The sequence below is a fragment of the Lynx rufus genome, unplaced genomic scaffold (genome assembly GCF_022079265.1).
Source record: "Lynx rufus isolate CCGP_SWC_20201006 ecotype Redwood Valley unplaced genomic scaffold, mLynRuf1.p SCAF_17, whole genome shotgun sequence".
Lineage (NCBI taxonomy): Eukaryota > Metazoa > Chordata > Mammalia > Carnivora > Felidae > Lynx > Lynx rufus.
In genome coordinates, this window is record NW_025814831.1 from 14,385,300 (window position 1) to 14,411,635 (window position 26,336).

A 26,336-nucleotide genomic window follows, 5' to 3' on the forward strand; every position below is an offset into this window, starting at 1 on the left:
TTTAGCTATCCTTTGCTTTATGCGGCAAGAGTGGGACTGATAAGTGTGGCTGGCCTGTCTGTAATTAAAGTCGCAGAGGCAGGGGAGTATTGTGGTTAAGGGCTCTGACTCTGGAACCAGACCTTCCGGATTCAGGTCCTGCCTCTTCCACCAGCTCACTGCGACCTGGCACATCCGTGCTCCAGGGAGGACCGTCATAGTGCCGGCTTGTCCTTGGAGGGTTGTGAGGACGAGCCATGAGGCAGTTCTTGTAAAGCAATGAGACTAGCTCCCGGCTACAGAGTCAGTATCCTATAGTAAGGCTCGTCGTTGTAGTCTATTCAGGCTGCTGTAACAAAATTCCACAGGCTGGGTGGCTTGTAAACAGTAAGCAGTTATTTTTTACAGTTCTGGAGGCTGGAAGTCCAAGGTCGTAGCTCTAACAGATTTGATGTCTGGCAAGGGCCAACACTTCTGGGTTGCAGACTGTGGGCTTCGTGCTGTGTCCTCACACGGTGGAGGGGGCAAGGGATCTCTTCTCTCTTATGAGAGTATTATTCCCATTCCTGAGGGTTCCACCTGCATGACCTAATCACCTCCCAGAGGCCTCACCTCCTGACACCATCATATTGGGGTTAGGTTTCAGCGTATGAATTTGGGACACAAACATTCAGTCCGTACCACTTGTTAAGGAAATAGATAATTAACATATATTCTAGTCTGATTCTATAAAGTGTGCTATTTTCAAGGATCTCAGACTGAATCCTTTTCTAAGATGAGAAAGCATTTTGTAAAGTAATTATTTCTGATATATTATAAGTTTGAACTTTAATATTCAGATTTTCATTAAGTTTAGATAAAGTGATGGGAATTATACAGTTTTGCTTCTTAATATAAGAATGTTAAATTTTTAGAGGCGCCTGGGTGGCTCAGTCAGTTAAGCCTCAGACTTCAGCTCAGGTCATGATCTCATGGTTTGTGAGTTCGAGTCCTGCGTCGGGCTCTGTGCTGACAGCTCGGAGCTTGGAGCCTGCTTCAGATTCTGTGTCTCCCTCTCTGTCCCTCCTCACTCGTGCTCTCTCTCTCTCTCTCCCAAAAATAAATAAACATTAAAAAAAATTTTTTTTAAAAAGAATGTTAAATTTTTATCAACAACTAATAGCTAACTTTTATTTAGCACTTACTAGCCAGTATCTGAGCTACTGTTCTTATTGCTTACGTGTATTAACTAATTTAATCTTCCTGATAACTCTCTACATTAATTACTATTATATTTCCCATTTTACCACGAGGAGTGGATAGAGAGAGGTTAATTGGCTTGCCCGAATCCACACGCTCCATCTGTGGTGGTGCCTGGCTTTACTTCCAGCTACTGTTCAGGTTGTGAATTCCCTATTCTGGAAGGTCCCCAGCAGAACTAGTACAACTACTTGTTGGGGGCTAGGAGGCAGGGCTTGCTTGTAAGAGCCTGAAGCATTTGATTGGTTGTACCTTTAGGGCTTTGATTGTAGGTAGCAGAAGCTGACGAGTTCACTCCAGCAGAAAAGGCAGTCGTCCCTGTGTGCTGCTCACAAGATCCACAGAAGGCTGAAGAATGGGTCTGAGCAGAAATTAAGAAGGCAAGGTCCCTGGCTCAGTTTGGGAGGACACCGTTCCTTCCTTCCAGGGCCTCCACCAACCCTTCTTCTACTGTGGCCCCCAGGCCCTCCCCTCCCTGCTCCAGATGCAAAGCTCCGGCAGGAGCATCTGATTGGCTGAGTTTGGGCCACGTGACCCACTCCTATCGCTTCTGTCCTTCATTCATCCTTAGGCCTTACTACAGGGAGACAGAGAGGCTGCTTTCCTCCAATGTCGGGTATCCCCAACTCTTGAAACAAAAAAATCAGAAGTGTTTTGAGGTGATGGGAAGCCAAAACGACAGAGATCTCTCCTTTGGAGACTTCAACTGGACGTTTCTCAGGTTCCCTCGTAGCCCCAAGGTTCTCCAGGTCTACTTTTTAGGAGGGCTGGTATTTTCCTGGTGCCATGGCTGGTAGCATATGGAATGGAGCTCTGTACCAATTAGGCCTCCAGTAAGTGTTTTTCACTGAGTATAATGAGTATGTTAGCCTTTGGCACAAAAGAAAATAAGGATGCACACTTATTTATAGCATCTAGCTTTTTGATTCAGAACAGGCTGTTTCAGCTGCTGAGCTCCTTTTGTTTATTGGGAAAACAGTTGATATTTATCATTCCTCTTAGCAAAAGGAGGAAGAAAAGCGTTCAAACATTTAAATGTTTCTGTGTACATATTTAAGTACTTAGTGGTCATATTGCAGTGAACTGGTTCCGTAGAGCTGTTAGGACAAACCTCATTTTTGATTGTCATCTGCGACCTTCTCCACGTGCCGGCTCCTTTGCCTAATTCCTGCAGTGTGATCATGTTTTCCGTTTCCTCCTCCTCCGCCGTCCCTCATCCCCCAACTCAGTTTCCAAGCACTGTTGGCTTTTCACTGCTTGGTGTTCTCTCCTTAAGAGCCGTCCTCCCCCACCTCTTCCCAGCTCCTACCACCCCACACCTGGATGAGGTCTCCCTTCGCGCATCTTGCCTACTTGATGTTTTCAGCAGGCTGCTTTAGTTTTTGTTCCCACAGTGCTTCTTAAAGGCACAGTGAGGGCTTTTTAAGGGCCCTTCTTAAGGGTTTCCTGTTCTTATCAGTATAGCAGAGCCGCTAAGGGGGCTCTGGGGTCAGGTTCGGATCCCAGCTCTGCCATTTAGTGTCTGTGTTAGTGAGAGGTGCAGCCAGATGTAATCAACAAAACCAGCTCACAGTGACTTAGCCAAATATGAGTCAATTTCTCCCCCCACAACAACAGCAACACGTCTGGAAAGAGGCTGCAGTCACAGCCACAGCATGTCACAGCCTCAGGGGCCCAGTGCTTTCTCTTTCTGCTCAGCCATTCTAGAGAGTGGCTCTTGTCCTCATGCTTCGGCGTTCTTGTCTGCGTCCCAGGTGGGAGGGAGGGCCAGGGCTGAGGGCAGAGCCTGCAGTAGCCCAGAAAACCCTCCTCTTAGAGAGCCATGCCGGAGGCCTCACCCAGCGGCCTCTGCCGACATCACATGATCCAGAATGAAGTCACATGTCCAACCCCCCAGATTTTGGCTAAGCAGTTTGCCAGTGTGATCGAAATGAGAAACCAAATATTCATCTTACTTGGGATCTGCAGATCCCCATCCTGTCCCATCACCAGGTGTGCAGTAGGTGCTTCTTAACTGCTTATCGCTTTACCTTTTAATATATTTTGATTGGGGTAGGTTTTTACAGTGAACCAGCTAGCATAGTATTTGCTGTGACCTTCTCTGTAAATACTACCTAAAATTCTGGAATTCTTTTCTCTCCTCTCCCACCTCCTCACTTCGCCTTTATTATTTCCTGCCATTCGTTCGTCACCCTCTCTGTGGCTCCTTTGTTCCTCCCTCAGCCCCTAGCCCCCTACCCATCCCTGAATGTCTGCTTGTTAGTCCTGAGACTTCCGTAGTTGCTCTCCTCTGCCCCAGGCTGGCCACAGAGCATCACTAGAGAGAATTGGCAGCAGGTGCTGCAGGTGCCATTGCACACACACCAGCCTCTAAGGTGACGCTGGTGTCTGTCTGTCTCAGGGTGAAGTTGATGTTTAAAGCTTTTCTTTTTTAAGAAACTCCCGGCCCTATGCTGTTTCCCTGCTCCTACACCCACCTTAGCCCATCTTTACAGAGGAAACGGTGGCTGGGAAGGACAGCTGCTGGTAAGGGTCTCTCCTCTTTATCTTAAAGAGCCTGTGTCCTTAAGAGAATGCCTTCCACCAGGGGCCCGTCTATTCCAGGGACCTGGCTCTCTCTGGTCCTGGGGGACCTAATTTATCTCCTCGGTTTCTTCTCTGACTTTCTTCCGCTTGTTCGTCTCAAGTTGTCTCCATGGAAAGATAGGTGCATAGATAAGTCACTGTTCTTCCATTTGCAGACTCCCCTCCTTCTTTTCTCTGCTCATTAGGCCCCCGCAGCCCGGCATCCTCCTGCACCGCATCCCAGAACCGTGCTCCCGGAGCTCGGCCACCTGCTGCTGGGTCTGGGGCCCCTGGGTCTCCCGCACTCTGACCGTCTCCTCGTCCCCGTCCTGAGACCTGTCTGTGCCTCTTTTCCTGGCCCCGAAGTAGAAATGCTTCCCACGGTCCTGCCCGAACTGCCCTCTCTCCGAGCACTCCTTTGATGTTCTTCAAAACCTCTTCTTGGGGCGCCTGGGTGGCGCAGTCGGTTAAGCGTCCGACTTCAGCCAGGTCACGATCTCGCGGTCCGTGAGTTCGAGCCCCGCGTCAGGCTCTGGGCTGATGGCTCGGAGCCTGGAGCCTGTTTCCGATTCTGTGTCTCCCTCTCTCTCTGCCCCTCCCCCGTTCATGCTCTGTCTCTCTCTGTCCCAAAAAATAAAAAAAAAAAAAAAAAAAAAAAAAAAGGGGCGCCTGGGTGGCGCAGTCGGTTAAGCGTCCGACTTCAGCCAGGTCACGATCTCGCGGTCCGTGAGTTCGAGCCCCGCGTCAGGCTCTGGGCTGATGGCTCAGAGCCTGGAGCCTGTTTCCGATTCTGTGTCTCCCTCTCTCTCTGCCCCTCCCCCGTTCATGCTCTGTCTCTCTCTGTCCCAAAAATAAATAAAAACGTTGAAAAAAAAAATTTTTAAAAAAATAAAAAATAAAAAAAAAATAAAAAAAAAAAAAACCTCTTCTGATGGCTTCAACTGTTTTCTCAAATGTACTTTTCCCCCAGTTATTTTTACTGTGGTAAAATACATGTCTTACCTTCTTAACCATTTTAAAGTCGTGCAGTGCAGTGGCATTAAATACATTCACAATGTTGTACAGCCATCAGCACCATCTATCTCTCGAAATCTCTTCATCTTGTAAAACTGGAACTGTCCCCATGAAATGCTACCTCCCCCGTCCCCCTCCCCGAGACCCTGGCACCCACCATCCTGCTCTCTGTCTTTGTGATCTTGACTCTTCTGAGTACCTCATACAAGTGGAATCATATGGTATTTATGTTTTTGTGACTGGCTTATTTCACATGCAACAGAATTTCCTTCCTTTTTAATCTGAGGCTGGATAATATTCCATTGTATGCTTATATCTCACACATTTTGTTTATCTGTTCATCCATTGATGGACACTTGGGTCCCTTCCATGCTTTAGCTATTGTGAATAATGCGGCTATGAACATCGGTGTGCAGATACCTGTTTGGGTCCCTGCTTTTAATTCTTTGGGGTCTGTCTTTATGCCAGTACCATACTGTTTTGAGCGCTGTAGCTTTGTAATAAGCTTTGGAATGAGGAAGTGTGAGTCCTCCAACTCAGTTCCTTTTTATGATTGTTTTGGCTATTCTGAGTCCCTAGAGATCCCATGAATTTTAGGATAGGATTTTTTTATTTCTGCCAAAAAAAAAAATGCCATTGGCATTTTTACAGGGATTGTGTCAAATCCTCAGATCACTTTGAATAGTTCTGACATCTTAATAATATTAAATTTTCTAATCCATAAACATGGGATGTGTTTCCATTTATTTATGTCTTTAATTTCTTTCAGCTCAAATGTATGTCTTTTTTTAGATTTTTCTCTTGAGGCCCCAGATTGTCTCTAATTATCATCAGTAACCACATGACACCTCAGACTCACCATGTTCCTTACCAAGCTCATTAATAAAACACATTTCTTCCTCAAATTCTCTCTTTATTCTAAAAATTTTCTTTCTCTCTCTCATAAACACACACACACACACACACACACACACACACACGCGCGCGCATATGTGTGTGTTTACACAAGGGTCTTCTCTGTCATGGGTTTGCTCCCAAGTATACAAGCCAGAGACTTTGGAGGCCTCCTTCAGCCTCTACACATCACCAGTCATCCCTCCCCCCTCCTTGGCTGCCCTGTCTTTGCTGAAGTCTCTAGACCATTCTATCCACCTTATTCCTGGTCTGTCTTCATGCTGGTCACACATCCCTCTCCCCACCCCCAAATGATCCTTCTAAAGCTCTGATGTGATCATATCACTCTGTGCATAGTGAAGCCTATTGTAGATTACCCACCTAGGTGGGTCCTGAGGTGACAAAGTCAGGATTTCTGCCCTTGATGGTTTTTCACAGTGGAATGTGGCTGGGCTGGGGCAGGAAAGGTGAAGACAGTGATATTAACATACAGTTATGAACTTGAGGAGCACCACCAAGCCTGGGGTGGAGGAGGGAGATGGAACATCTTTGAAAAGGAGCTGCCATGTCAGACTCTCAGTGACATGGGCCCAGCCTATGCCAGCCTCGCAGCCTCATTCCGCCCATTCCTGCTTGTGTGCCCTGGGCTGCCTTTATTACTGGACCATTTGCTATCATCGAGTCAAAGCATACCCTCTCACCTCCACATCTCTGCTTATACCCCCCTCTTCCAGATCAGAGCTGCATTTTTTTTCTTCCTCATTAATCAAGGCCCAGCTCAAGTAGCATTTTTCCAGGATGCCATTTCTCAATTCTGTGATTACTTGCCCATTGTTGGGGCACATATCAGTCTGGGCCTTGTGTTTGAGTTGTTTCTGTACGTGCCTTTTTCTTTGTACTGGATGAAAAACTACTTAGTCAACTGTGGATGGTCCTGGCTTCTGGCACAGTGACTCATACCCTGTGGGAGCTCCTCAGGAGGGGTCTGGTGGAGGATTAAGTCTGACGCATTCGAGGGAAGCAGATTTTGTAGGACTTACCTTAACATGTGTAGACACAAACTCACACATATCCCGTTGTGACACTGGCAGTTCTCAGATGTCTGCATTTATTCTTCTTTCCAACCAGTGCCTGGAAAGAGCCATGAAGTTTGCCTTTGAGGAGTTCCAGCTGTGGTACCAGTTTGCTCTGTCCCTCATGGCCGCCGGAAAAGTGAGTTGCCCTTTGATGCGTAATCCTCTATCTCAGTGCTTCATGTCTTGGAATTCCAGGGGGTGATATCACACCTTGTAGATGTCTACACCAACTATCTGAAACTCTCCTGTGGTCATTTATAACTAAGTCATCACATGTAATGATTTGGGAGCCAAACACGGACATGCCACTGAGAAGAGAAATTCTGAAATATTTGCCCTTTTTTGGCCACTGTAACTTTGTCGTGTGAAGGCGGGACTTAAGCTAAGGCTGGTTCTCCCAGCGACCCTTTCACTCATTTGGAAGTATAAACATATTCCTGGAGGGGGAAATCATTCCGTTGTCTTTAGCAATGCATTATATCAGGCAGAGTAGGATCCTGGTTGAAAACTTGGGCTGTGGAGCCTTGCTGCTGGAGTTGAGGCCTGGAGCTGCCCTCACAGCTATCACTGAGGGCAGGTCACTTAGTATCTCCATTTCCTCCTCGGCAAAGTGGAGACCTAACGGCGCCTCCTTCACAGAACCGTTATCGGGTAAATGAGGTAAAACCCCTAAGATGTGTAGAATAGCACCCCCCTACCCCCTGCACGGGTACACACACAATAAAGGTAGTAGCCACCATTCTCGTTAATTCGGGCCATTTAGCGAAGCTGCCATCTAGTGCCTCGTTAAGTCTGAGATATGAGATTATTTGGGCCAAGTGGAGACAGAAATTGAGTATGGCGTCCTTTAAATTGTACCGTTTATTTTTCATAATAAGCCTTCGCTGCCTTTATTTACTTGTTTCTTGTTTTTGCAACGGCTACACAAGTAAGGAAGAAAATTAGGGCGATTCCAGGGAAGCATTTCTACTTGTCCTAACCACAGTTTACTCCCGTCACTCGAGAGCCCCAAGCTCTGGTTGTCACCATCCTCAGGCCCCTGCTCGCTTGGGTTCAAAGTTGAGAAGCCTCGTGAAGAGGCCACCCTTACTGAAACCCCTCAGGGAAGGCCCCTGTATTTGGTCCTGTCAAAAAAGTTTGAGTTTTACAGAAATAATTTCCTTTTGCCAAGTCTGCTCGTGCCGTGAAGGTGCTGAAAGAGTGTATCCGTCTGAAGCCCGACGACGCCACCATCCCACTCCTCGCCGCGAAGCTGTGCGTGGGCTCCCTTCACTGGGTGAGTAGGGCTGGGGCCCCGCGCGCTCAGGCAGTGACCTCTTTCACTTCAAAACACTGAGAGAGAATAGTGGCAATTCATCACCTACCCCAAAACAAGGCCGCCCAAAGCCCCAAACCCCAGAACCCCTCCGGCCTCAACGCACCGCGCCAGGACTGAGGAGAATCACGTTCCCGGGATACTCCAGGGTTTTCTTTTTCACAGGAATGTGCTTCAGTTGATGAAAGAGGCAGAACTGATAAAAGAGAATTGGAACTCGTACTCACACCAGCCTTGCTGTACGCAAAGAAGGGATGCGGGACTGGAAAGGTGTATGTCACTGAGTGATTCACTCTTAGCAGAGCGGAGGTTTTCTATAGAAGAGAAGAGTCATTCTCTCCTGCAGCTCACGTGTAAACCAATGCTGTTCGTTCCTCCTGCTTCACGTAGGCTTTCCTGTCGCTCAGATTTGAATTTGGGAATAGTCCCATCTGTAACAGTGCTAGTACCTCAAAAAAAAAAAATACCGTTTGAATAGAATGTAGAAAAGCCAGACTAACCGCTGAGGTGGTGGTATGGATCATTACCACAGACGATCCAGTTTTAATTTCTTTTCTTTAACTTCACGTCAAGATTAATTAGAAGAAGAATTTGCTCCAAAGACCGAGGTGCCTTGCTGAGGATTTTTGCTGTTACGGTCCTCGCTGCTTGTTTTTTTTGTTTTGTTTTGTTTTTTTGTTTTTTTTTTCCATTTATTCTCACGCAGCAGGACGAAAGTAAGCCCTGGGAAGAACGTGTTCTACTTCCGCTAAATTGTACTTGGGGAAGTGTGGAAGGAAAAAGACATTTTGAAAGGGCAGGTTCTCACCTGAGGCTCACAGCTCTGAAGGCGTCGTGTGGTTCATGCACTTTCGGACAGTTCGGTGCCACAGGCGAGGGAACCACACAGGCAGGCTCCAGCAGTGGGCGGAAGAGCTGGACAGACCCTTCCGTTTTGAAAATGCCACTTTCCGGCGATGACTGTCGCGCCCCTTCCAGCCATGGCATTGTTCGTGACTGTCACTCAGATCTCTCCCTAAGGCCAAAAATAAATTGGACTCTCTTTTTTTGTGTGTGAAGATGAGCAGAACAAATCTTTTCTGTATATATATATTTTTTACATTTTTATTATTAAAATTTCCAAACACCCCACAAGTCAAGAGTGTAATGAACTCCCGGGTATTATCACCCAGCCTCCGTGGCCCCAACATTTGCCATATTTTGAAGAAACAAATCTTATCATTTTGGCTTCTAATAAATTGTGCAAAAGGTCTTACTGTGGGTGCCGTTTCCGGGTGCTTGGAAAGAGCCATGAAATTTGTGGTCCTTTCACATTTTCTCATTGGAATCTGCTGACGTGAGGTCCATGTGCTCTGCATTGTATAATAAATAGATGGGGGGTTCTGAAATTTTTAACAGCTGTGGGAAAGAGAATCCAAGCCCAAATGTGTTCTTTTTGTCATTAAAAAAAAAAAAGGAAGGACCAGACACCAAATGTTTTAAGAACTTTATTATATAAAACATATATATATTATATATAAGTTACCTCTATAATTATTATAGATATTATTTGTTTACAATCCGATTTCTGAATCCCTAGCACAGCCCAATTACAGAACAAATTAGTAAAAACTAAAGATGAAAAAGATAGAACCCCACCAAGAATGAAAATGACCTTGGAAAAGAAGTGAAAAAAAAAAAAGCATTAAGGCAAACTCGAAAGAAAGAAAGGCAAGGTGGGAGCCCTGAGGTCTGTCAGACAGGCTCAAATAAAGAGAACAGAATCACCAGAGTGGAATTGGAAGACCTGGGAGTTATTTTCACAGTGACTCATCAGAAATCTGGTTTTGCCAGCAGACGCTTATGGGAACTCATGTTAGAAATTCTGCAGGTTGTTGTCGTTTTCAACTTGTCTGGTTTTTCAGTTGGAAGAGGCCGAGAAGTTTGCCAAAACCGTCGTTGATGCGGGAGAGAAAACGTCAGAGTTCAAGGCCAAAGGCTACTTAGCTCTGGGGCTCACGTACAGTCTGCAGGCCACTGATGGTGAGAGAAGTCCCGCCCCAAGGGATCTGGGCTCCTCAGGGCTGGGCTCCCTACGTCTGCACTGCAGGGTTGCCACAGCCCTCACAGAGGACTGTCGCAGGAGTATGCATCTAAGTTGGGTCACTCGGGTGTGCCGTCCCGTGGGGACCTGCTGCTGCTGTCCTTTTCGCTCCCACTGGTTGGAGAATCGGAGCGCGGGGGCGAAGGCCCTGTGCGCCAGGTACACTGACTGGTGGTGCACGGGGTGCCCAGCTGGCAGGTGCAGGGTCTTGAGAGATGGTTCACCCAGCCCAGCCTGCACCTGCGTCTGCCCTGGCACTTGGCTGGGCTGTCCCCATGTGAAGGGATGTTGTGTCTTAGGCACAGGAATGTGGAAGAGTTTAGGGCCAGCCTCCTCCAGGAAGCTTCCCTTGACTGCTCAGGATGCCCCTTCCCTAGTAGCACATTTTAGTTCAGATATGTGCACATGCTGTGCAACAGCTTACCAAATACCCATGCGGGGGGACATGCTTGTTGGATGTACGTAGAATTTGGGGGTCCCAGCTATTTTTTAAAAATCTTAATTATGTTTTGTACACCTGATGAAGCTTTCAATGGTAGGTTTGCAGGAAATATAAACTGATAAATTACTTTCCTGAACTCTTATTATGTCTTTAACATTTTGTTGTTAAATATAACACGAATAAAAAAAAATTTCCAAAGCAAATGCATCATTAACTAATGAGGATACAGGAGATATCCTTGTAATCACCACCCTGCTTAGGAGATAGAACCTTACCAGCTGCCCGGGGAACATCTCCTGTCCCCCCTGCCCCACCCACCCCCCCCCCCCGCTCCTGATCACAGTCCCCATGAAGGAAAAACACCATCCTGACTTGTATAGTGTTCACTTTCTTTATAGTTTTGCTGTAGTTTACTTTACAAATTACCCCAAATCCTCTTCTCCTCTGCCCTAAAAAAATCAAAGACCTTAGAGAAATTTCACATTATCAATCGATTTTCAATAATGGGCTTGGGTTTTGTTTTTGTTTTTTGTTTCTTTGTGTTTTTTTTTTTTTTTTGCTAATCTTTTTTGCATACATGATACACTGGCAACACCCAGCACATTGTTTTAACTATGGGCGACTTTCAGTGAAGTTTAAGTTTAATGCCGTATATTTATCCAGATAGAGTCTTAGTTTGGACCCCAGCCCTGATTAGCCCTGTAATTTCGGGAGAGGTGCTTGACCTGTTGAGCCTCATCTTGCATTCATGGTTTAGTAGGATCGCCTGAGATGCTCTCTAGCTTAGTCACTGTTGTTCTAAGTTAGCTATGGCCCTTGGGACATCTGTCCACCATTCTCAGTATCATGGCCGGAGGGGATCGGCCATGCTGGGTTGTTCGATAGGGCCTCCTCAGTTCCAACCCTAAGCAGGTTCCTCCAGGACTTTTTCTCATGCCCTAGGAAAAAGTACCTTTATAGTTCCCATGACAGACCTTAAGGAAGCCGTTTCTCATATGCTCTATACAGGGGACGTGTGGGCTCACAGCAAGATGGCCTCACACTTTTCAGCTGATTTTCTAGTATCAGTTGTGGGTTTGCCTGGTCTATCCCTTATGTTCACATCAAGGTATTAAAGATCCTGGCCATTGTCCAGTGTGACTTAAACCGGCCTCGTATGGCATCAAGCTAGTTCCCTTGGCCCAGTATCATAGTTGTCAGTGCCAGAAGGAACCGAAGTCCGTCTCATCAACACCATTGGTGCTTGAATCTCTCTGGACCATCCAGTAGAGGCAGTCTTCCCCCCGGAAGCCACATGCCCGCGCTCGAGAAAGCAGACGCGCTCCTCTCTGGAATTCCCAGCTGATCTTTTGACAACAGCCCCCTATGCTTGGGGCATCAAGGTGACCAGCCAACTCATACTGTCCCCTCGGCATGGCTCCACAGCTGTGCCCACAGAGTGCAACCGTCTGGGGGCGGTCTGGGCTTCATTTCCCAGTGCTCGGACGGGGCTGGGCACACAGTCCTGTGTTGCTTTTAACCCAGTTGCATGTACAGTTTTTATGATGAGCTTTGTGTTTGTCAGAAACTCCCCGATCTTCCATGCCACTGACTAATGGAACCCTTTTCTTAGCTTCTTTGCGAGGGATGCAGGAGGTCCTACAGAGAAAGGCGCTTCTTGCATTTCAGAGGTGAGTGGGAGTTCATCTTTTCACTCGGCTGTGCATAATGACACCAAAGTATGAAAAGTATAAAAAGAAGAGATATTTATAAAGATTATGTAAACAGTATTTTCCCCCCGGGAGTCTTTTCATCTCGAGCACCGAACACACAGTATCAAAACTTGCTGCCCCACTTGTTGCTACGTAAATCTGCATTGTTAATCTGTTTATCCACTTGGGCATGTTATTCATTCCTAATTAAATGATTTCAGCTCTAAGAAGATGGACACTTTGTATGTCTGGGGAGATGCTTCCTTTTATTAAAGACAATTGTCATCATCTAGAAAAGGGATCATTTCTTTTCTAGCCTTTGTGTTTTTTTTTGTTTGTTTGTTTGTTTGTTTTACACGTCATGCTAAAGATGTTTATAAGAAATGAAAAGGCCAGATTTTAGGACAGTTTCTGAGATGCTGTGATAAGACAGGCCAGCAAGTCTCAGACCCCGCACTGCCGCTGAGCTCCATAAGCCTTGTGATTGTCTCCATCAATTATGCTCTTCATGAAATTAGGAGGGCACCTTTATAATTAGAGAATGCTCGAGTGACCTCTCGCATTCCTCCTTGAACTTGATCCTCATGCCAATAAGACAGACCAACAAGTGGTGTGTCTACTTCAGGTAAGGGACTAAGGTGTGCAGGAGGGAAAAGGGTTGCCAGAGTCACACAGCTACTGAAGTCAGGGTAGAATCAAGGTCGCCTGACTCCCACTCAGCTTTCCTCGTACCTACGATACTTTGCCGCCCTAATTTTATTCCTTACCACAGGTATAATAAATCACCCAAACGAATCATTGCCTGCAGGGGTAGCCCCGTGATGTCAAATCTTGAATCGGTATTGATCCTGTCACCTTAAATGTATCTGAGTTACACTGATTTCTTGGAATTGTATTAGAAACTTCGTTACTTATCTGAAAATTTTATGAGGACCTCTCAATACCAAATAACCTCTGTTCAATTTCTTTTCTTAGTAACTGGGGTTGCCTACAGATTTGTCACTGCGCACATGTCCCTTTTTTCATGAAATCATTATCACCCGGCTTCAGTTACTGTGGGACTCTTTTGTCTCGTTTCTTTTCGTTTCCTAGCAGGCATGCTGATAGCTTCTTCCCTTTTGCCAGTCCCAGACTGGTTAATGACGCAAAGTACCACTTGACATCTGCAGACAGACCTCCTATCTCCATGCTAAGCTTTTGTTAACGTTCTTCAGCATGGAGTGTGGAAAGCATTTCCATTTCAAATGATTTGGAGTTTCACGTCCTGCAGTCCTAGTTTGTAAAGCCCACACATGGATGCCTATGAAAAGTGGCCATCACATCTGTTTCATTTTTCTTAAATCGGCACATCTTCCCGACTGTCTAAAAACAGCCATGGCGGTGGTCTGCCTTGAGCTGCCAGAATTCGTAACTTCATGTTATATAACAGCTATTCCATTGGCCTGAAATCCCTTTTTGTTCCTTTTTTTGCTTGGGTTTTAATTCATGGAGATTTTTAAAAATATTAGTTCATATGGGAATAAAGAGTAATAAAATCCTGCTAACCTACACGATCATATTGGGGAAGGCTAACCTACATTAGTATTTGTGTGAAATAAAGAATATTTTTCAAAGGAATAAAATTATTTTGTTTCAAGTACGTTCATTAGCTAGAGCTATTCCAGTGCACTGGAGACTTAACAAAAATCTATAAGGGAATGATGTGAGGTAAATAAGAATGATTTGTATTACTTCTTAAATGTAAATGGGTATTTAAAAACCACTTGGCTGAGAAGTACTTATTTACTGTGTATTGTAAATCTTCTGCCCACAATTCTGTTTATACCGTTGTTTGACAATTTTTTTGTTTAAAGAGAAAACAGTATAATTCAAAAAGGATGACGTTGGGGCTCCTGGCCGGCTCAGTCGGTGGAGGTGCAACTCTTGATCTCGAGGTTGTGAGTTCGAGCTCCACGCTGGGTGTGGATCCTACTTTTCAAAAGAAGGGGATGGGGTTATAGATATAGCATGTGAGAATTAACTCTTAATTATGACCGGAGTCAGAATTCAGAAAGATTTGCTTTCTAGTGGATTCCAAAAGTCGATTTTTGAAGACCTCCTAGTTGCATGACTGCATCTTAATACTGAGACCCTCAGCTGTTTGCTGACTCATACACTCAGCCCGAGCAGCTGAACCAACTCATTTGCCTGGTACGAAAGAATCACGAGGAAAAACAGTGTTGTCTTCTGAGCTTTCTGAAGACACACAAGTGGTCTGAGTGGCTACTTCTGTGCTCTTGTGTCCTCCAGAGGAAAGCAAGTCTGCAAACAGTCGAGAGCATGTTTCAGCAGCTTGACCCCCCAACGGCAGCAATCTGGGCTGCCCCACAAGGAAGAGGTGACATGGTGTCATTCACATTTGCCATATAAAGTGTTACAGGGGGTCCAATCTCGCTCTTTTTTTTCTCTCCCCCTCCTAGCTTCAGTTTAAGTTAATGTGGCATGTTTTATGCACAGTTCGTCAGGAACTGGGCAGTTTCCCAGAATATAGGACTTTCAGTACTAAAACCAGGAATATCCTGGGCAAACCGGGACAAGTTGGTCATATCCTATGTGTGTAACTAAAGGGAGGTTCCTGAGTAATAACTTTCATCAGGTTTGTGTTTTTTATTTCCTTAATAACACACAGATCCCATGTCCACTGTAATTAGGACTAATGGGACCTTAAGAGTTGGCTAAACAAGGCAATGGGGTGTTATGCTAGGGAGACAAGGCCTCAGAATTTCACTTCTGGCTTTACCTCTTTTGCTGGATGCTCTTGGACAGGATGCTTAATAGTAGATGCTTCATAAACTACAGTTGTTCTTGTTACCAGGTATGTGTCTTATGGACCAGGTTCAAATTGGTCAGCCTTCTCTATATTCTTGGTTCATCTCTAGAGGATGTTGGAACCAGAGTCTAGGAAAGCACTAGAGTGACCTCAAGGCATTCTGAGTTTCAGCCAGGTGGTCTGGGAGGCCCATCCATGCTCTCCAATAGCACCCTGGCATACCTCTCCCAGGACATGCTCCCACTGCACTGTAACGATCACTTTGGGTCTCCCCGTCTGCAGGGTTGTGGGGAGCTTCTGAAGGAAAGACGCTTGTGTTGTTCTTTCATCTCCTTCCTCTCCAAGAGGCTAGGACATGTCCTGGCATTGCAATAGGTACTGCATAATATGGATGGATGGATGGATGGATGGATGGACGGACCGATGGATGGATGGATGGATGGATTTGTGGGTGTATGTGTGATGAGGATGGATGAGTGGATGGATGGATGGATGGATGGATGGATGGATGGATGGATGGATTTATGGGTGGATGGATGGATGGATGGATGGATGACTAGGGTGAATGGATGGATGAGTGGTGGATGGATGATTGGATGGATGTGTGAGTGAATGGATAGGTGGATATGGATAGATGGATGAGTGGATAGAGGGGTGGATGGTTGGATATGTAGATGGAGGGATGGATTAGTGGATGGATGAATGACTAAGATGGATGGATGGATGAGTGGTCAGATTAGTAGATGGACTAATAGATGGATGGAAGGGCAGGCGGATGGATGGGCGACTAGTTGAGATGGATGGCAGATAAGTGGACAGATGGATGGATGGATGGATGGATGGATGGGTGACTTGGGTAGGTGGATGATGGATGAGTAGATGGATGGACAGATGGGCAGCCTCAGTGAGCCAGCAATCTAAGAATTTTTTCTCATAGAAGAGAAACTGACTTAATGGATATGGAGGTGCTTTGACAAGGGAAGTGCTTTGTGAGCATCCATGGGGTGACATTTTTAGGTCTTTGGGTTTCTCTTAGCAGCCTTACCAGGTGCTGACTCTATGGGAATGGGCTTTATGAGGCTGCTTTAAGTCCATATGCTGAGTCCAGCAGGCTTACAGTTTTCAAGATCGCTACTAATGTCTTTCCTCTCACTTGCATTGCTTGGTCATTTCTGTTGAGCACGTTTTCTGTTGGCATAGTTTTGTCACAGGAAGCCTAGCTGCTGAAACTGTTCTACATGACCGAAGCAAGTTTTCTGGAGTCTACATGAGCTCCACACTGTGCGCTTTTTCTTGTTTTCTTGGGCATTCTCCTTATCTCCTTTTTTCTTTCATAGGCTAAAGTGGTCAGTTTAATTCATTAGCAAAATTATTGAAATAAGATTTTTCAATGTGTATGTTTAAGTTGTGTCCTGTTAGAAACTTGGCAGTTGGGTAGTCAAGTTGGCAGTCTTCAGGTTTTGTCCTGATGCACCCCAGAAATGCCAAGATTTCTGTCGTTCCTGGTTTGTTTCTTTCATAGTGCTGTGGCTGGCAGTTAATCATTATTTGAGGAGGCCAGAGTGGGCCTTTGGTCAGAACTATCCCCATCTACTCCCTGAACTCACCAAGCCATTGCCAGCTTTTCTTGGTTGGTGTTGGGCAGAAGCAACCGTGACTTGATTTAACTTCATTTGTGACAAGTCTAAACTGGCCTGAGAAAATGGTAGCTCTGAGGAATTTGGGGTTTTTTTTGAGGGTTGTAAAAACCTGGCTTCATCCATTGTGAAAGAAGATAAGATAAAATAAATAATGCTAAATAATTCAAAGTCTCTTCATAATTAAGTGTGTATTCGTTTTCCCTGAATAATTGGGAGAGGCAGAAACCATGACATTCCAATCTCACTTTTTATGAACACCAAAGAAAAAAAATTCTTTGGTGTACAAATTCATGGAAAACCAATACTTGTAAAATCATAAAACCTGGAGCCCACCAAGTAGGCCTCTGGCAGAAATATGACATTTAATTTTTTTTTAACATTTTATTTATTTTTGAGACAGAGAGAGACAGAGCATGAACAGGGGAGGGTCAGAGAGAGAGGGAGACACAGAAACGGAAACAGGCTCCAGGCTCTGAACTGTCAGCACAGAGCCCGACGCGGGGCTCGAACTCACGGACCGTGAGATCATGACCTGAGCCGAAGTCGGACGCTTAACCGACCGAGCCACCCAGGCGCCCCAGAAATATGACATTTAAAAGGACAACACGCACACCTCTTCAGTCTCAGCCTCTGAAATGAGGGCTGTGTCTTGAGGCAAGATGATGAATGAAGATTCGCAGGAATGGGAGTCTGGGTCCTTTGCTGTTGAGTGTACCTAAAGGACAGTCACCACCCCAGTTTCCCCAGTCCTGCACTGGAGCTACCACATTTGTCTAAACAATGCCCTACTTGTTGGACCCAGTAGCGTATTTTCTGGATCCCAAATACCTGGAAGACTGTTTAGCCCTTTTCTCCACAGCAGACAGATGGTTTCTGCAAAAGGCCTTATTACTACAGGAAGACATCCTTGACGTGTTTACTGCCATTGAATACATAATGATTTGGCTTCCTTTTCTATCTCAGGTTTGTTTTCTGCTGGTAGAAGATTCTCCTTTAATCCCAGAGTGTTGACAGAGGACCGTGAAGGGTTGTGTACTGTCTGCCCCACCCCCACCCCCAGTTGTAATTAGTCGGCCCCATAGTGCCTTTTGAAGAAACTGAAAGTTTGTTTTTCTCTTCGTACCAGACTTCTGAACACAGACTTCTGCCTCGTCGAGTCACATTTTGAGTTACTCTTGGTGAAATACAATTGGCCTCCACATAAAAGCAAGAATGACTGTGTTTGCAATCAAGTAGGAGGCCAGTACAGCCTCTTCCCCTTCGCTGTCAAAGGCCAGTTAATAAAACCAAGCCTAGTGTCTGGCCACAGAGACTTACATGCATAGTTACGCAGACTACATCAGTAAGCTGGAGGGAGCTTAGTAGAAGCTTCAAAAGGCTGAATGAGAATCCTCCTCTTCCCATGGTTCATCAAAAACCAAAACCTCATTTTACAAGCAAAGCCAGGTCTTTGATTTTCATACGGTTTCCCTGAAATCCCGAAATTTGGAGGGAGTAGTGTTAAGGCCAAGCCAAAACTTAACCAATGCAGCTGTCACCTTGCCAAGTGTACTCATAGCCTCACCGTGTCCTAGCATGACACGTGGGCTTCTCCTGCTCAGCCCAAGGGAGGTGTCTGCTTGGGGGTTGGGGGGTCAGATCTCAGGGCCTTGTGGCTTCACCTCCTCAAAGCCAAGGGTCCTTGGCTGCCATTTCAGATGCTAGACGAAACACAGAGGCAGGCTCCGGCGCCATACGCACACACAGCCATAAGAGGGAAAACACGTCACACTTGCTAATGGACAAAAGAGGAGAGTTTGAAGGAAATGTTGCGTAAATATGTGGCCTGCGTGTAAAACTGCAAATGGGAACACTCATTGGATAGGAAGGGTTCAAATGGCCTCTCCCGCGTTCTAATGGCCATCAATACTTTTTCAGGGCCCACAGCCTGTCACCTACAGATCACCAAGCAGCTTTCTACCTGGCTCTGCAGCTTGCCATCTCCAGACAGGTCAGTTTCTCTCACGTTCTCTAAACTTGGTGTGCGCGCCTTCTTACAGTTCCTTCGGCGCCTCCCTCTGAGTCAGTAGCTGGTCTTCTTTCGCTGACCCGAAGCTGACCCGAAGCCAGTCTCTTCTCAGAGGATGCTGACTCCTCACGGCACAGCCACTGGTGTTTTGGTCAGTTTGGGCATCTGCTGTGAAGACACAGATGTCCCGGGCTCCGCTTTGGGAGATTACGTCCACACATCTGGAGGGTTCAGAGGGCAACACGGGCTGCAGCACGTGGCAGACACCCTGAATGAACCCAGGAGTCACCAAAGAGCCTTTGTCCCTTGCTGGCAGACCCAGTGCCGAGCTGCGCAGTGGGGATTAGCCACTGGTCATCGTAAGGTGCTGGCGATTGACAGGAAGTTGCCGGCAGGCATGGGCAAAAGGTAGCAGCTTCCTTTATAACATGTGGAAGAGAGGGACAGTCACAGTGGCTCCCCCCTCGACATACGGGACTCCTCAGCACTCTCCTTGCTGGAGAGGCAAGCTTCGCTGGCCTTCCTCTTCCCAACAGCAGCTTCCAGAAGCCGTCTTGACCATTCTCATACCCTCCCGTCCCCTCCCAGCTGCTCTGAGAGTCTGGCCGCATGCCTGCCTGCCCACCAGGTGCAAGACACTGGTGGTAACCCCAGCACATTCCTGAGTGCTGACTGGAGGGTGAAGCAGAGGTCAGTTCCCCAGACATGCCATTCCCCGGCTAGGCCGGGGCTGTGGGCATGCTTCTGACTCCCCGCGGGCCTGGGAATGGTGTTGAGGAGTGCCTTGCCGTGGTGACCCGGGGACCGAGGAAACCAGGATGCCTCCTCTGTGTGGGCCCTGTCGCCCGGCATGGTAGGGCTCACAGCTGGACGGATGGGGAGCTTGCTACTGCCTCAGCTGCGCACTGGGGGTCGACCCCCCGGGCCCTCCTCCACCAGGAGCGTCTCTCACCTTCTCCCTGAAGCCTCCTTCCTGCAGGAGCCATCTCTTCTCCTTCCTCCTGCTCAGCTCTCCTGTTCAGGACCTGTCTTCCTCCCTAGACTTCAGGTTCCAAGAGGGCAGGAAGCTGTCACCTTCATCACTATACCCTGGTGCCTGGGACACTGCCCACCATATGTTAGGTACCCGGTAACACTCGTTGAATGAAGAAACCAGCTTTGAATTCCTTCCCAGTCAGCTCTCCCTTAAGGCCATCATGTTGAATCCTGTTATCAGTTTGTCCCTGATTACTCTGGTCACCCCTGCAGATCCACACCAGAAGTACACCTGCCTTCGACCTTCCTAACAGGAAGCTGAGGGCTGTTCACGCAGTGGGTTGTCTCCCCGAAGAGAGGTTACATAGGTGGGGCCTTGTGGGTCCAGCCGCTATCTTTGCAGGCCCGCAGTGTGAAGACACCAGACCTCTGTGGGAGAGTGACCCTGCTGGGCAGGGGCCCCAAGGCTGTGGCCCTCTTATCTTTAGAGCCAATGCCATTTGCGCAGGAGGAGAGGACAGGAGAAGAATCAGAAGGTCTAGAGCCACTCTTGACTCAGTCACTCACTAGCTAGATGGCAATGCTCAAGTCTTGTCACCTCCCTGGACTCGGCTCCCTCCCTGTAAACAAATGGCTGGGCTGGATGAGGCCTCTCCCAGGCTGTGACAGCCCTGATTCTATGGCTCGGTGGCAGAAAGTCTCTGTAGCCAGGCTTTATAACTTAAATCATCCTAAATGGAATTTCAGAGAGGAGAATGAATAGGTTTGGGAAGTCGTGGCTTCTTGCTACAGAGTGAGGTTACTGAGGGCTGGGAAGAAGCAGGCGAACAGAGAAGAGGTCTGGACTGGAGTTGAGGCAGGGGGACAGGAAGCAGTCCCTGGGTGGTTGTGTAAGAATGCTTCAGTCCTGAGCTCTATTTCGAAATCCAGTGTCAGGTTCTAATTCCCCCCAGTTACTGTTAAACCTGCACGGAATTTCGGGCGTTCAAATATCCATTATGTATGCATTTTATCAACCCTGGTGCTTGGACAATTTTGAAGAGTCTTGCACAGCTCTTGCATTTTAAAGGTTAAAGTTTTATCTCACCCTATTTGAATTTGGATACATCTGCTTTGTATGCGGCATTGCAATTTGTTTCTTGGATCAAGTTATTTTAGGTTGTAGTTTGGAAAGGTGTGGGGTTTTTGTTTGTTGGTTTGTTTGCATATTTCCTTGATGCCTGATGGAGATGTCCAGGACAAAGGAACTTGAAAAGATTCACGCGTGTCTGATCCTTTGGAAAGCTCTGTTTAAGGTTTTGTAATTTCTTATGTACTTTAGTTCACTAATACTTCAAAAAATGAGAACAGTTCAGCTAAGGCAGCTTAATTACACTAAAAACCTCTGGCAACTTGTGTGTGTCTCCATTGAGAGTGAAACAATCTTGGACATAATCAAGACTGGATCAGTTTTGTGGAAAAAGAGAAATTGTGTTTTGGAGAGAAACAAAAGATTTGGTATTGGCAGTTTTACAGAGAAACAGAGCATCTAGCATCACTCCGCAGGTCATACTGTCGCTTGAAGAAGACATCTGTCTGCATGTTTGTGGTTAATATCCTGGGGCTATCACAAAGGTTAAAATCTGAATGTGGCACAGGGTGAAGCAACTTTTGATGTTTATAGAGAATCAGATATTGAAATGGTATCTTCTTGTGTGTGTATGTGTGTGTGTGTGTGTGTGTGTGTGTGTGTGTGTGTGTGTGTGTTTTAAAATTCTTTTTGATTTTGTTTCAAACCAGATACCAGAGGCTCTGGGGTACGTCCGCCAAGCTCTTCAACTTCAAGGCGATGATGCCAACTCCCTGCACCTTCTTGCCCTCTTACTGTCTGCACAAAAGCATTACCACGATGCTCTGAATATCATTGACATGGCCCTGAGTGAATATCCAGAAAATTTTATGTAAGTGATCCTGGCCTTTTGTTTTTCCTTACTCAGAAGTTATTAACTTTACTTCTTTCCCCCTTCCGTCACTCTAATTTAAGTCCTTCATGGATACCCTGAGGGTAAATAGTACAAAATTCCTTTATTCTTGTTTTTCCATGATATTTAGAAACAAACACAGCCTGTTAGGTCACCTTATTACATTAAAACACCTTATCCAGGTCTTTCCCAATGTGTATGTAGCTTTGGTGCACATTAGATGATTTAAAATTTTTTTTTTTTAACGTTTATTTATTTTTGAGACAGAGAGATAGAGCATGAACGGGGGAGGGTCAGAGAGAGAGGGAGACACAGAATCCGAAACAGGCTCCAGGCTCTGAGCAGTCAGCACAGAGCCCGACGCGGGGCTCAAACTCACAGACCGCAAGATCGTGACCTGAGCCGAAGTCAGACGCTTAACCGACTGAGCCACCCAGGCGCCCCAAGATGATTTTAGATGGATGGTGGACGAACATTTTTTATTTTTTAAGATGCACATTAGAAAAAATATACCTGTGTATCAAAGTGTGATTTCATAGAAATTCCTGCTCAGAGGGAGACCACAGATTTTTCAAATGAGTTGTTTCAAAGTCAATTTAAAGAAAACTATGAAGTAAATGCTAATACAGATACACACGGATATGGCACCAGTTAAATCGAGCCGACTCCAGTGCCTGAAGCCTGGGAAACAGGCTTTATGGCTGGTTTGTCCTGGTCACCGGCGCCTTCTGCTAGTTCCAGGCAGTTATCATCTTTTAGGCACCTTGCAACAAGGTACTGACCTCTTTGTACCTTGGTTTTGTTCTCTAGGAAATAGAATTCCCTAAATAAATCAATTAGTGTCTGTACCTAACTGAAGAATTGACATTGTAAACTGCCATATGCATGTCGGTCTACTTGAATTCACAACATTCTTCCAAATCCCTGAATCCGGGCCTGTCGGTTAGGCTTTGTGGAGAAGGACACTGTTGTGTGGGTGCCTTGGTTCCCGTTTTATCCTCAGTGGAGTAGCCTGGTAACCAGTATACTGTGGCCAGAAACGCTGGCAGTTCTAATTGTCTAAGTGGCAGGGTCAGTGATGGGGCGGGGGTGGCTTGGGGCGGGAGGGAGGGAAGGAATGCAGACAGGGGCTCAGGGCAGCTCCCTTCACTTTCAGAAATCAGTGCCGCCGTGGTGAATTTTAAGTGGCTCTGCTTTGGCTTTATTTCCGTGCCTCATCACTTCACTGTTTTTAATCAGTGCGTTTCAGCTCTCCTTGGAAAATTGGTTCACGCATTTCCATTACAAACATTTCTTTGTCTTCAAGTGAAAAGGGCACTTCTCTTCTCCCCATCGAGAAAATTCTCATTATAACCCAGGAAACCTCTGACTAGAGGTTTCTTTTGTAGGTTCAGCTATTTGTGCAGAGTGAATTAAAGAGCTCTGCTGCAGTGTTTTACTTCTTGCAGGCCTCAAACGTGCTCTTTTGCACACCGAGTGTATTTCTGGATTGTATCCAAAGCCGGTTAGCCCAAGGAATCTTAAAATGGTGAAAGCACTTTAAAAAGGACTCGGTCCTTTACCCATCAGTAAAGTACAACCTGATGCCGTTGAATTCGGTTTCTCTCATCAATATTTATAAAGCGGCATTCCTTGCCTCCCACCCCAACACCTTCATTAGACGTTAGACTCCCGCGTGTGTCTCCTGTGTAGACAGCCTCGGGTGTCATCCGAGAGGAGGCTTATTAAACTAATAGCCACGCCACACAGTGAGCAGTAAACAGTGGTGGCTAATATGGTAATGCTTCCAAGTGACAGCAGCTGACAGCCTTTTCAAGTAGAATAAGTAAGGAACAGCAGTAGAGATATTTGAAGAATGCAGGCCTGTTATTTTAATGTTAAGCTGTAAGCTCAAAAAAGCAAAGCATATGGCAGCAGGTCTGAGAGCAGCCAATGACTTGTTTGCTTTTTAAATATTTGTATTTCTTCCTATGTGATGGGAAACTTCTTCCCAAGAATACTTTGTGAAAAGTTGGGGCCAGATGTAATTGGTGGATCCCATGGTTTCTTTCCAACGTGGGTAAAACATTTCATCACCAACCTAAACAAGACCATGTGGGCACCTGTCCCGAATGCCGACACGTATTATCCGTTTGTGACAAGCTCGTCTCCCGCAGAACCGTAGGCTCTCGGAAGCCTGGGAATGCCTCATGTTTCTCGTGTCCCAATGGCCATACACAGACTGAGGACATGCTTGATGTTTCCTCCTAGATAACTTGCCAGATGGAGGAGAAAGCCCCTCCCACAGTTGGGCTTAGGCCTGTTTAACTGTTGGGCAGTTAAACTGTTGAACAGAGCATTGATTTAGCTAGCCTCTTAGCCTGATGCAGAGAATAATAGACTTTTTGGTCCCTGTTAAGCTCATTCAAGGTACTTAAGTGCCATCTTTTATCATTTCATGGTGACAGTAAGGATAAGTAGTACTTGAGAGACCAGCTGCCCCTCTGAGGACGTTCAGCTGTCTTAGCTAGTGCATTTAAGGCATTTGTACATGGTAATCACTTAGTAATTGGTAGGAATCCATGTTATTGGTATTACAAGTCCTTCTACAGTGTTCTCAAATATGATATTTGAGAATCCTTTAAAATGATTGTTATTAAATATTGAGTAAAAGCTAAAGGTTATTTATTAAATATATTTAAAATAATAATACAGTTAACATGTGTGCTCACTTCTTAGTTTAAGAAAAGGAAAATTAATATTGCCTATGAATTTCCTATGTATCCCTGCCTATCCTGTCCCCTTACCTCTCTAACATCTCCGGACGTTAACTGCATCCTGAGTTCTATGTTGAGCATTCCCTTGTGTTTCTATACCATATCTGTTTGCACTCCCAAAGAATGAAAATTTCTGGTTTTGCATATCTAAACATTTTTAATGGAATTGTACTGAGTATATCCTTATACTGCTTGCTTTCATCGTGTGGCATTGTATTCTTGGGGTTGATCCTTACCGCCTGCAGCAGCAATTTATTCTTTATACCGGTAAATAGTATTTTATTATACAAATATACCAAGATGTATTTTTCTAGTTGATCGCAAATGGATATACAGGTTGTTTTCCATTTTCAGCTGTTACAAACAAAGCTGCTGTAGATATTCTTTTTTTTTTTAATGTTTATTTATATATTTTTGAGAGAGACAGAGCACAAGTTGGGGTGAGGGTGGGCAGACAGAGAGAGGGAGACATAGGATCCAAAGCGGGCTCCAGGCTCTGAGCTATTGCAGGGCTCAAACCCACAAACTGCGAGATCATGACCTGAGCCAAAGTCAGATGCTTAACCAACTGAGCCACCCAGGCGTCCCAATATATGCTTGTACATGTCACCTGGTGCACATGTGCAAACACTCCAGGCATTATGTAGCAGTGAGATTGTTGGGTCATAGGGTATCTGCATCTTCCATTTTACCAAATGATTCCAAACTATTTTCCAAAGGGGTTGTGCCAGTTTCCCACCAGCAGTGCCCAAGAGCCCATGTGGCTGCCTACACCAATACCTGGTGTTTCAGACTTATTTTTGGCAATGGTGTTACATTGTGAATTTAAGTTGCATGAGGTTGAATACCTTTGTATTTGTTTATTGGTCATTTAGCTTTTCTGTTTTGTGAAGTACAGGGAGAAATCTTTCTTCTTTCCTAATTGGGTTGACTTTTTCATACCAATTGGTGACATTTCTTTATATATTATGGTTACGAGTCCTTTTGTTGGTGACATGTGTTGCAAAAATCTTCCACCAGTCTGTGCCTTGTCTTCTGATGAACAGAAGTTCTTATGTTTAAAGCGATTGAATTTATCAGTTATTTCCTTTATGGATTTTACTTTCTGTGTCTAGTTTAGGAAACCTTACTTTCCCTTCTCTAGGGTCATGAAGATAAGTCTCCTAAGTTATATTCTAAGAGCTCTCTTGTGTTACCTTTCACACTTAAATCTAAGGGTCCATCTGGAAATGATTGTTTTATATATGTATGGTGTGAAGGATGTAGTGTAATTTTTCCCTCTGTGGAAAAATTGCTTGTCTTAGCATCATGTATTGAAAAGATTCCTTTCCCTGTTGTTCCACAGTATCATTTTTGCCTTAAATCAAATGCCCATATTGAGGGGGGGGTTGCTATTTCTGAGCTTTCTGTTTGGTTCTTTCAGTCAATGTACCCATCTGTGTGTGATTGCCACTTTCTGAATTCTTACAACTTTATTATATGGGGGGTAAGTTTGTCCCCATATCTTGCTCTTCAAGAGTGTTGTGGCTATTCTCAGGCCTTTGAACTTGCATATAAATTTTTTTTTCCTTAGAGAGAGACAGTGAGTTGGGGAGAAGGGCAGAGGGAGAGAGACAGACAGACAGAGAGAGAGAGAGAGAGAGAGAGAGAGAATCTTAAGCAGGCTCTATGCCCAACACGGAGCCTGACACAGGGCTCGATCCCACAATGCTGGGATCATGACCTGAGCCAAAATCAAGAGTCGGACACTCAACCAACTCAGCCACTCAGGTGCCCCTTGTGTATAAATTTTTGAATCAATTTTGTCAAGTTCCAAAAACAAAAACAAAAACAAATCTATTGGAATTGCATTTAGTCTAATAGCTCAGTTTGAGGAGAATTCTATATTT

At 45.6% G+C, this 26,336-nt stretch overlaps 1 protein-coding gene across 5 annotated transcripts in view; it reads left to right on the plus strand.

Annotated features, from left to right (window-relative positions):
- TTC7B (tetratricopeptide repeat domain 7B) overlaps window positions 1–26,336 on the plus strand; it is a 254,836-nt gene that overhangs the window by 138,772 nt on the left and 89,728 nt on the right. For all 5 annotated transcript variants that reach the window (XM_047080225.1, XM_047080223.1, XM_047080226.1 and 2 more), the window contains 6 exons: window positions 6,820–6,903; window positions 7,939–8,043; window positions 9,987–10,104; window positions 12,220–12,277; window positions 18,665–18,737; window positions 21,510–21,670. In XM_047080225.1, coding sequence (XP_046936181.1) covers window positions 6,820–6,903; window positions 7,939–8,043; window positions 9,987–10,104; window positions 12,220–12,277; window positions 18,665–18,737; window positions 21,510–21,670 — 599 coding nt within the window. The remainder of the gene's footprint in view (window positions 1–6,819; window positions 6,904–7,938; window positions 8,044–9,986; window positions 10,105–12,219; window positions 12,278–18,664; window positions 18,738–21,509; window positions 21,671–26,336) is intronic.